This window comes from Saimiri boliviensis, chromosome 19 (assembly GCF_048565385.1).
Source record: "Saimiri boliviensis isolate mSaiBol1 chromosome 19, mSaiBol1.pri, whole genome shotgun sequence".
Lineage (NCBI taxonomy): Eukaryota > Metazoa > Chordata > Mammalia > Primates > Cebidae > Saimiri > Saimiri boliviensis.
In genome coordinates, this window is record NC_133467.1 from 17,586,060 (window position 1) to 17,598,460 (window position 12,401).

Sequence of the window (12,401 nt, forward strand, 5' to 3'; positions counted from 1 at the left end):
GGACACAGGGAGGGGAGCACTACACACTGGGGTCCGTTGGGGGGAAATGGGGGAGGGGCAGGGAGATGGGGAGGTGGGAAGAGAGAGCATGGGGAGAAATGACAGATACAGGTGAGGGGAGGGAAGGCAGCAAACCACACTGCCATGTGTGTACCTATGCAACAATCTTGCATGTTCATCACATGTACCCCAAAACCTAAAATGCAATTAAAAAATAAAAATAAAAAAAATAAAATAAAATAAAAATTTAAAGATGTAAAAAAAAAAAAAAAGAAGAGTCTCTACACCCAACAAGGATACAAGAGATGTTTTCTAGGAGAAGGTAGTTGGTTAAAGTGATAGAAATACTATAATCAAGAAGAAGAGAGGAATTAATGCTCCAATTTCCATCCACAATATCACATTATTACTTTTGGCCATGTGTTAAATAGATAGTGGAGGCCTTTCAAAAGTTTACAGAGGTAGGTCATGGTTTTGTCCCCAGATGTAGGTTACAGTGCCTATGACTCATAAAAAAAACAGGTTTTATTCTGGAGAGGTGCACCCAAGTCGTTATTTTTAAAAGTTTAATATGGTGAGGGTATTTAATAATACCTGATAGGGGCCCTTCCATTTTGGTTGTAATTGATCCTTAAGGGATCCTTTCTTTTCCCCCCTTCACCCCCCAGTAAGGCTAAGTGTCCTGACTGAAGAGAAAAACTATTCTTTTTGTATGTAGAAAAGGGCAATACTTTATTTTTATACTTTGGAAAGGCCTCTGAACTTGGCTTAAACATTAGGGGCTGGGAGCATAGTGAGGTGTGTCTGACCCCTATTTCTCATCAGGCTTGAAATACATTTTTTAGTGTTTGGAGGGGATTCCCTTTGGGCAAGCTGGAGATCTACTCAGTCTGTGGAGGGGCTATGGATTTTTTTTTTTTTAGTTGATATTTTCCCTTTGTGTCAAGGCACTCCAGAAATATTATTAATAGCTAAGGTTTCCTTTTGTCTGACCCTGATTTCGGGGTGGTGTGCTATATCTGACTTGGGTCCATTACATCCTTCAGTGGGATCCCCCGCCAAGGTCAAGAGACTTAGAGTTAAAAGACTTATAGCTAATTAATTGTTGTAGGCCAGACGGGATGAAGGTGGGCAGGCACTTATTAGCTCTTAAGCCTCTTTTAAGCAATCTAAGAGTCAAAACTAAAAGTCAAAAAATAAGGTTATGAAACTGACTTATGTGTGTTAGGTTACTATAATCTTGGCTTGGAGTAATTAGTTACACAAAATACAAGGATTTTGTTTAGGCTTCTATGTGCCTGTCTTTGATTTGGAGAGTCTCAATTAATTTTCTCTCTCAAATCTGGTCCTTATACTCTCACACATCCACCTCTTCCATGATTGTCTTTAGGCCTTGGGGAATTGAACAGTTTTACATTTTGGAGGCAAAATAAAACATAAAGAAATAGCAATGTTTTAAACAAAAATGTCATAAGCCCAGCCTAACTTCCCAGGAAAGGAAGTTCACAGGTAGCTAAACGTTTAAATTATTTGGTATTAAGGAATATAATAAACTACATTAATTTAGGTAAAGGCAAAATTATTAAGTGAATACAAGTCTGCCCCTGTGTATCATGAAAGCGGTTTACTTTGATTATTCCCTTTGCCCAGGTTTAAAGATGATGATTTGGTTAACTCGAGTTTGATGTTAGATAATGGCAGGAGTTGGTGCCTTTTCTAGATTCCATCTCTACATACAATTTAAAAATTAGCTGGGTGTAGTGGCAAGCAACTGTTGTCCTAGCTACTTGGGAGGCTGAGGTGTGAGGCTCTCTTGAGCCCAGGAGTTTAAGGCTATAGTAAGCTATGATGGCACCATTGCATTCTAGCCTGGAAAACAGAGTAAAACCCTGTCTCTTAAAAAAAAAAAAAGAATAGAACTTCATCTAAAAATGTGTTTAAGAGCAAGAAATTAGCCATAGTGTTGGTTGAAGATATGAAAGAGTATATTACTGAAAAACATTTACATGGAGACAATTATAATGAAATAATTTAAATTATGAAGAAAATGGCAGACAACTCAATGGAAAATTGAGCAAAAGACTTGACTATGTCCTTAAAAAAATATGTATGAATATCTGATATACATTTGAAAGACTCCTAATCTCATTAGTCATCATACAAATGCAAACTGAAACCATAGGGCAATACCTTTACATAGCCCACAAAACATTAAAATGGAGACTTAAAATACCAAATGTTGATGAAAATGTGAAACATTTGAAACACTCAAAACATCTGGTGGGAGTATAAATTAGTACAACCACTGTGGAAAATTATTTGGGATTATTTACCAAAGCTGGCCTACTTGTGATCTGGCAGTTCCAAACATACCCATCTGTTTATACACATTCACCACAAAAATGTACAGAAATGCTTATAGCACAATGACTTATAATAGCATAACAGAGAAAAACCAGAAATAATCCAAATATTCATCAATACTAGAATGGTTAAATATATGGTGGTATATTCATACACTGCAATGCTTATACCACAATGAAAATGAACACTACTGCTAAGTGAAGGAGCATGAATGAATCCCACAAATATAATGCCATTTAAGAAAGAATCAGTAGCAAAGAGTACATACTGTAAAGTGTTTTCATGCAAATTTCAACAACAGACAAAACTAATCTATGATGATAGAAATAAAAATAGTATCTACCTCAGTGGTGTAATATCTACCTCAGTGGTGTAATAACTAAGAGGGAACATGAGAGAGCCTTTTGTGGGGTGGTGATGTGAATGTCCTATTTCTTGATCTATGCTGTGATTAGAATGGAAGTTCACTTTGTGACAATTCACTGAGCTGTGCATTTCTGATTTTTGCGCTTTTCTGTGCGTATGTTACACTTTGATAAACTGATTACTCATATATTAATAGAAAGAAGTCCACAATTCAGAGAGGTGAAAATAAACTCAAAATATAAACACTTTGAGATAACAAAAGAAATTTTTATGACAAGTCATCCAAATGCATTTGAGCCACTTACTTTGAGCCAAACCCCATCCTCTTTCTTCAGGCTACCTTCTGGCTGCTCATTCCTGTCATCCTGAGTTTCATTTTCACTGGCAACACAGGGAAACCAGCCAGTTAGGGGACGGTAGTTGGGCAAATCTGGATGGTATGATTTGCAAATCTGAAATACAATTTCAACCAACAGTTTGAAGTATGGAGTGTGGAGAGATAAGTAAAGACAATGAAACTCTCCAGCTCAAAGCAAAGTTTTTCTTTCTGAATGCCTAATAATCACATTATTGGCAGAAAACTTTTCTCAATCTTGAAGAATTTCTCAGCTCTCTTTAACATCAAGATACAACTTGCCAGGGTAGAAAAACACATCTCTCAGCTTTTCATCAGCCCAGGGGTCTTGTCCACTGGGTGGTTACAAATAGTCCTGGCATATTTCAGGTAACTGCCCCAAGGAACAGCCAGGGAAGTCTGTCTGGGTGATGATGAAGCCCTTACCAAGCAGCATCTACTGGCCCCAAAAGTAAGGCTACTGAGGTGGGGAACCACTGAGGATTCAGCTAAGTAAAGGAGCCAGAGAAGTGAAACTCCAGGAAATTTCTCCCACTTCACTCAGGGAAGACAGTCAGCCTAGACCAAAGCCACTTCAGAGAGCGGTCATTATCTCAGAATCTCCCAACTTCCCTGGACTCTGTCATTGGACACCAGGACTTGAAGGAGAAAGATGCCAGAATTAGGCTGAGAGAGTGTGGCAGCAATGGCTAGTTGCCAACTGGCATCTATTTTACCCCTACTTTTTTATTAACAAACTCCAATTCTTTTCAAGGCCACAGTGTATCTGGTTATAAATGCTCATCTTCTTAGGGTTCCTTACAACTGAAGGTGGTGAAGTGGCCTGGATCTGACCAGTAAGAGGTGGGTGGAAGTTTAGTGCTAAACTTCCAGAAGAGCTATCACATCCCAATAAAAAGGGAAAGACTCAGCTGGCATGCATCTATTTCCCTTTGGCCTGCCCCCTCCTTCCTTGAAATGCTAACTTCAGGCCTAGGAGAACTGTAGCCATGTTTTGAGCAGGAGGAAAAAGGCTGTGTCCAAGCATGAAAGAGCTGGAATCTAGAAGACCCTGGGTCCTGGATGAAATCCTTGAACTGCAGCACCAACCTTAGCTTGCTCCTCAGTCTCTTCAAAGATGTCTTCTCAAGTATAAAATCCTAGTCTTTCATTCTGGCCTAAATTACCTAGAGGGCTAAATCTCACTTCTGTGAAAGCACTGTATTGCCTATTCTAATAAATGGAAGATTTTATTTTCTAGATACTATTGAAGTACCTAGAATGATTCCCAAGAGTCATGAGCCTTTTCAGTCTTCAACTATATTTCAGAGATGTCATTGGTATAGCATTTTAGATCTGTTAGAGGATCTCCTATCTCTCTAGGTGGGTATTCAGAAAAAAATTATACACCTGAGGATTTACTTCTAGCAAAAACTCTAGGGTTTCTTCAATAATAAAACTTTTAAAAATCAAGTTATACTTTGATATCTATTATATATTTGAAAGCTCATTTGATCATTGTAACGAACCACTGAACAATGCAAAAGGTGTTACTATACCCATTTTCCATGTGAGAAAATTGGGACCCAGAGAGGTAAAGTGACTTGTCCAACGTCATGTAATTTTAATAGCAATGCTGGCAGATCCAGTAATGTTGCCTAGGCCTTCTAACTCCTCACTTCTTCTTTTCCTTCTTTTAAAATAAAATTATCCAAACACAGAGCCCAAGTGTAAGCATAGGGGGAGTCATTTTACAATTTTGTGCAGCCTCGACTATTCATCTGGCTTAACTTACCAGGGAATGAGGTTCTCCAGTTACCAAGGAAACAGGACACTTCTCCTGGTCTTCATAAGAGGAGTAAGCCTGGGCAGCCCACTGATCCAAGTATCCTTTGGGAGTGTAGACGCCACAGTCCACAATGCTGGTTTTTCTCTCAAAAGGTTCACATGTGCCATCTCCCTTATACATGTAGCAAAGGCTTGGCTCTCCTGCCAAGAAATATTGTATAACACAGAAAGTGTTTTCACAGATGTCATGAAAAAAAAATGAACATGGGAATGCCCACATTTCTTCAGCCCACTGAAGAGAATTCTGCATTGTCTGCCAGTCTAATGCCTATCTCAAACACACAAATACACTTACATACACCCCACAAATCCCTAAAGAAGAAGGATTCTTTCTCATTGGGAGAGAGGTAGAATCCATCTACATCATAAAAGTGCAAAAAGGGTTGGGATTAGAGGAGAAAGAACAGGGAGAAATAAAGCAGCTGTATGCTGGGTGTGGAAAGAAACTTTAAGTAATAGTTGAGTAAGATGCTTAGGGGAGGCTAGAGATATATGATAGGTAGGTAAAAGAAGAAAGCGACTCTAAATAAATGCTATGAGGTATTATATCTTTGAAACTTTTTCATAGTTTTTGAAATATTAAAGTATTAGGAAAGGTTGTTCTCAATCACTTTTTGCTGCTCAATTATGTTTCTTCAACTGCATAACTGCTCTTAAATTGGACAACATAGGCTCCAGGTTTATAAGGGTTACGTACCTATTATTATTTTTTTAGTCTTAGGATAACCCTGTGAGGTGTGTATTTTGTTTCCTTTATGATAGGAAGCCTGAGTCTCGATGATTTTATGCAATTTTGTGAAGGACCCTTGAATGATAAGTAATAGAGCATGGATTTGAGTCAGGGTTAAATCCAAGAACCAGAATGCGGGTTCAGCAGCTATTACTCCACACTGCCTCAATCTAAGACAGAAGGGCTGTCTTCAAAAGCAAACAGGTTAGAAATAAATATCTGAGAAAATATACTGAGGTTGTAAAACCAGCTGATATGCACTGGACAAGTTCTGTTCTTGCTGATATGGTAACTCCTAGTAAGAGAATGGCATTGGCTCTTAGATACATGGACACCCTTCCTTGAAATGTAGATAGCTGAGAAACACAAAGCCATTTAAGTTCTGTTGCATTTTTTAACCAAAATACAAGACAATTAATGACATGATTCAAATTTCCATTTTCTACTTAAAAAATTGGACATGAAAGTAAGATTAAGAGTCAAAATAACAATACCTATCTATGTATTCAATAAGACCATTACTAACGTTTACTATTACTATTTCCTTTTTTACATTAAATTCTTCATACCACTGCCACAGGGCTATTCCAGTAATTTGTCAGCTGTCCATCAACATACAATTATTAATTATTCTCTTAACAATTTCCTCTAAGAGCCTTCTGTGGTAAATCTATCTCTACTTGTCAGATATAAGCCACTGTCCACAGGACTTGGTTGAAAATCTATTTTGGGCTTTCAACTCCTGCATTTCATCAAAACTTACTCAAAACTCCCTCCAAGCTAATGTATGTGCTTTTGGAATGACTTTCCCATGAGATCTCTTAATCTCTCTCTCCCTCTTTTTTTTTTTCTCTCTCTCTCTCTCTCTTCCCCCCCCCTTTCTCCTTCCCTCTCTCCCTCTCTCCCTCTCTCCATCTTTCTCTCCATGTTTCTTTCTCTCTCTATGTGTGCGTATAGTTTTCTCCTGTTCTGTTTTTCTACTTATAAGCCAGTAACTACTTCTTACTTCTTGTCTCTATTCTTTTGAGCACAAGACTTAAAATTGTCTGTGTTTCTTTCAAATTCATCTGAAAATAGCCAAATAAATACTTAAAAATATATTTAACAATGGTTCTTTCAAAACTAATCTTTTGAGAAATGATAGGATATAACTATATGCTTAGCATATGATGAACTTATGACTCACTGAAAAAAATGGCAAATGCTGGAATTATATCATTTAACCTTATCCTGTAAATAATTTAAATATAATCTTAAGTATGGTATTTAAATATAGTTAAACAATTTAAATATAGTCTTACTGGGGTTGAAGGAAATAGCCAAACTTTATGAGATCAAATGTGATAGACACAAAATAAGGTCTGCTTATTTAAGTTAAATAAGACTTGAGCTGTATTGAGGGAAGTTCAGTGTTTGGAAGATATATATTGTACTTAATATGAGACCACTATGTGGCTACCAAAAAGAAATAATGCTAACAGAGGTTATGTTAACAAATACTTGTGTACAGAAGAGGGAGGTAATCGGTTCGGTGTATTCTGCAGAGCCAGACCACATCTGGAGTATTGGATTCCCTTCTGGGCACTGACCACAGGAAGCATGCCAGTTTGGGATAAATAAGAAAGGGTCTGGAAACCTAATCACATGAGGGGATGTTTGGATTGGAAAGGAGAATAATGGGGAGGTATTTCAAATATCTGAATAGTAGTCAAATAAAACAAAAAAAAAAAATCTTTGGTATACATTCTCTGTAGTTTCATAGCAAGGAAAACGCACTTGATTAAGCATGAGGAAAGTGAGTTCCAGGAGTGGCTCTGCAAATATTTCATTGTATGCCCTTAGATGAGTCACTAAAGTGTTCTGAGCCTCAGTTTCCAAACTGGAAAAAAGGGAAAAAAATTTACAACAGATAAGGCCATTTATAAACAGAATGGTCTGTTTCGAGGTGTATTCTTCACTGCTAGAATTATGTAAGCAGAAGCTAGTAACTCATCTCTCACGCTCTTGTTGGAGGGGTTTCTGTAAGAGAGAGGAACTGTACTCTAAGTCGCTGTTAAATTTGTACTCATGAAAGAATCAGGGACTCTATCAGACCCATGGCACATAACATGCACAGAATATATGGTACCACTGAACACGTGGTACACATGGGCCTTTTTCAAATGAATGGATGGATGAATTTATGGAGGCAGGACCACCAACATTCTATGATTCATGTCTGGCTCTGGAGAGCAGGGACATTTGTATGTTCCTTATAGTACTTAACACTTTAATAAATTATACATTATTATAATCACATTCTACTTGATCTTAAGATTCAAGACATTAAAATATTTTTAAATGCACTGCTATTTAAAATAACTTCAGTGTGTGGTTATGCTCCACCAAATCATTACAATGTATGCATATGGCAATGGAAAGTAATCTGCATCTGAGAAACCTGTTGATGATTGCTTTAATCAGAATTGGAAAAGTGTTGCAGACCCTTCCTGGAGTGGCAAGAGTCTAGAGTAAAAAGCACCTTACACTCTAGAATCAAAGTTAAAATTTATTACCAGTGATTCTCCAAGGCTAAAATATGTTAGGATCCTCTGTTATTCTTCATGACTGTATTAAACAGTCACCAAAAGATGTCTTGCATTCACTTTGACTTAGAATGTTTCTTTACCCTAATTTGTATGCAGAGTCCATATGATTGTGCCACTTACCTGACGTATTGGCGTTACTTTGGAGGACCCAAGAGAAATCCTTGGTAATGTTAACTAGGAAGCAGTATAACACAAAGGTTTCACATGCAGATTCTAGAGCTGTACTTCTTTAGTTCAAATGCTAACTTTACCACTTCTAACTGCATAAACAAAATTGACTTATTTAAGTTCTGTGCCTCACTTTGGTTTCCCCATAGTTATTCTAAGGATTGAATGAGATAATACCTGTGAAACAAACCATGCCTGGTATACAAGGGACATGTCAAAGGTTATTATTAATATCACTAAGCAAGACGTTCAGGATATCAAGAACTCACAAAATAATACACCTCTAAAAGTAGGACACAGTCTTACACTGGCACTCCCGAACCTACCTACACAGTTGAAACCTTCCTCCAGCTTACATGCCTTGGAGCAGCCATCTCCGCTCACGAGGTCTCCATCATCACACTCTTCTCCCAGGCTCCTGAAAGGTAAAATATACATGCATATATAACACACACAAAATAATTTTTCTTGTTGAGCTATCATCATTTAAAATTCTTATATATATATATATATATATATATATATATAAAATTGCACTTTAGGTTCTGGGGTACATGTGCAAAACATGCAGGATTGTTGCATAGGTACATACATGACAATATGGTTTGCTGCCTCCATCCCCCCATCACCTATCTCTGGCATCTCTCCCCATGTTATCCCTCCCCAACCTCCCTATCCCTTACTGTCCCTCCCCATTCCCCCACAACAGACCCCAGTGTGTCTGTGTCCATGTGTTCTCATTGTTCAACACCCGCCTATGAGTGAGAACATGTGGTGTTTGTTTTTCTGTTCTTGTGTCAGTTTGCTGAGAATTATGGTTTCCAGATTCATCCATGTCCCTATAAAGGACACAAATTCATCATTTTTTATGGCTGCATAGTATTCCATGGTGTACATGTGCCACATTTTCTTTATCCAGTCTATCATTGTGGGCATTTGGGTTGGTTCCAAGTCTTTGCTATTGTGAACAGTGCTGCAGTAACCATACCTGTGCATGTGTCTTTATGATATAATGATTTATAATCCTTTGGATATATACCCATTGGAATTTCTGGGTCAAATGTTATTTCTATTTCTAGGTACTTGAGGAATTGCCACACTGTCTTCCCCCATCATTTAAAATTCTTACAATTTCTCAGTATATATTAAAAAGTGCAAGTTGGAAAAAAGTAGGAGCTAGAATAATGTTTTTACAGAAAATAGAAACAAACATGGATATTTAAAGTATATACAATTTTAGCAATGATTGTTGAGTGGCATGTCCAGTGGGTTGTGGGAATTCCTGGAAGTCAAGTAGCTCATGTCTCCGAAACATCTAGGATATCCATTGGAGTCCTGACAGTGTTTCTGAAAGAGGGTCTTAAGTTTAGCAAAGCCCTGCCAGCCCTGTAATGAATAAAGGCTTAAAATAGCTGATGATGGTAAGAAGAAAGCTTGCCTGTGTGTGTGGTTTCATTTTCTATTTATTTTTATATGATATTTATGTTTTCATTGTTTTGTTACATAAAGGTGCAATGGTTATAAAAATTAAGATTTTCTAGTAATGAATCTCCTATTTATATACCCAGAGATTTAAGCAGCCCCCTGGGGCCATCTCTCAGTCTAGGGCATCTCTAGGGCTTAGGGCCCTGTGTTTACTCCCTACTAGCACCTGGTGACAGCTATCATATATTGCAGGGAAGAAACACATGCTAAGAGAAAAATGTTTTTGTTTCCAACCTCAAATGCAAATACAACCAATGACAACATTTAAATTGAGGTGAGAGAGTTAGTTTATAGTGAAAGGGACATGAAGCAATTTGTGGAAATAAAATATGTAAGTTTGGGTTGATGCTCCTATAAAAGAACCAACATTTGGCTATTGCAAAATGGATGAGGGTTACTAACTTTTCTCCTTGACTTTTTTAATGTTCAAAATGGGCATATATTTTAACTCAGTAGATAAAGGATTTGGAATGTTAAAGTGTTTTCAGATCCTGGACATCACAAATAGCTCTAATCTATTGTTTAAAGTATATCTCACAAGGATGAATGAAAGAGTAAATAATTATAAATGAGAATGGTTTAAAATGAATTGAATATATCAGTGATATAGTAATCATGCTTTAAATGGCAAGTTGGAAGCACAGAAAGGTTAAAAGGGATAGAAAAACCACATAATTGAAAAAATTAAGGGAACTTCAAATCATTTTTTACATAAATAAAACGCAGTTTGATGAAAAGGGACTGCACTGGGGACCTAATTAAATGTGTGCTATATCCAAGAAGTCTCCAAATATTTTATGCATTAATCTGCTTGTTTATAGAGAAATAACCTTCATCTGTGTTTTTCTACAAGGGGTCTAGGAATAATCTTGGAGGTCAGCAACTTCATGTTTTCATTTTGAAGATAATCTAAACTATTAATATAACCATGCTATGTCTCATCTTGTGCCACGCTGCCCAGCAGAAATGTAATGAAAGCCACATTTAAAATTTTTCCAGAATTCATTTAAAATGTAAAAAGAATCTGGTAAAATTAGTGTTAAAAATATATTTTATCTAAGCCAAGATATTCAAAATATTATTTCAATGTACAATTGTATAAAATGAGGCATGTTACATTATTTTTGCATACTGTCTATTTGATCTGTATTTAGATTTTATTAAATTTACAGTTGAAGCAGTGGATTTACCTGCCCAAGTTGTTCCAAACACACTTGAAGATTTTCCAATAACCAAATTGAGTTTTGTCTTTGAAACTAAATATAAATTACTTAAAATTAAATACAATGAAGTATTCAGTTTTTTAGTTGCATTTATCATATTTCAAAGGCAAAAAGAGTCACCTATGGTTGGTGGCTCCTATAAGTTAACTTCTGTATGAATACTGTTTGTAATTTCAGGGCCCTGCATTGTACTTGTTTTGATGGTTCTACTGACAAGTGATAGCCAAGTGGTCGAATGATTGGTATGGATCTTTCTCATTTTACGTGTAATGTGGGGCCTTCAGATAAGCCAGATTTGGAGTTCAGACATACCTTCCCATTGGATGGAAGTGCTAGTTACGCAGAGAAGAAAACACAGGCACAAATTTCAAGGAACAATGTGAGACCCAGTAGCCAAGCAGTGCAACATGAAGGTAGGAAAAAAGCCCTCCACCCTTTTCAGCCCCGCAGGCAGAAATGGCACCCTGGGTCTGCAGGCTGGCCACCATGAGACAGCTGCCTTGGAAGACACTAGGGCAGGGGGCAGAGTGTTTAGCATGCAGTCTAAGTCTACATTAACTGGTGGGCTGCAGGTTTAAAATGAAGCAACCAAAACAGAGAAAACAACAACAGTATCAAGTGGACTTGTCCTCTGCAATGTGAGGAAGCCCAGGGAGAAATATGATTTGAAATGGAGGGGCGGTGGCAGGCTGAGGCTGAGTTGGGCAGCAAGGGACAGCACGTGAGCAAGACTGAGGTGACCTTAATGGCTTCCACATATTATCAAGGGCTGATAACATTTTAGGGTTTATACTTCTGTGACAACGATTAGACTTACCATAGTTTCGGGATCGTAGAAGACTGGGGACATAAACAATGTTTACGATTGCTAAATGATGGGACAGAATCCCAAGAAAGGCTACAGAACTGATTCCCTTTAGGGCTTCATGATACAATATATTTTACCTGGTCTAAGAAAATGAAAATAACCCATCTTATTTTTATAAAGAAGCGAAATAAAAGATAAATCACAGTGTCTGGCTTCCAGCCTCCGCATCCCAGCAGCTTTATATAATTAACAAATAAGGCTAGACGAGCATTAAGTTTAGGTTGATGTAGGGCAATCCACCATCCAGGATTTCCTGGGACTTGGTGTTTTTAGTACTAAAACTGGGGAAGTCGCAGGTAAACCAGAATGAATTAATTAGTCCTTTATGTTACTGTTACAAAAAGGCAATAGAAAAAGTCACATGGTATGTTAAAAAACAGAAAGGGTGATTCCATTTATACCTTGGTGATGCTTACAGAATAGCTGG

The 12,401-nt window shown here is 37.4% G+C and overlaps 1 protein-coding gene across 2 annotated transcripts in view; it reads right to left on the reverse strand.

The window, feature by feature from the left end:
• Positions 1 to 12,401, reverse strand: part of PAPPA2 (pappalysin 2) — a 578,240-nt gene that overhangs the window by 124,937 nt on the left and 440,902 nt on the right. For both annotated transcript variants that reach the window (XM_074389559.1, XM_074389560.1), the window contains 3 exons: positions 8,725 to 8,816; positions 4,860 to 5,053; positions 3,036 to 3,182 (listed from right to left, as the gene is read on the reverse strand). In XM_074389559.1, the coding sequence (XP_074245660.1) occupies positions 3,036 to 3,182; positions 4,860 to 5,053; positions 8,725 to 8,816 (433 nt within the window). The remainder of the gene's footprint in view (positions 1 to 3,035; positions 3,183 to 4,859; positions 5,054 to 8,724; positions 8,817 to 12,401) is intronic.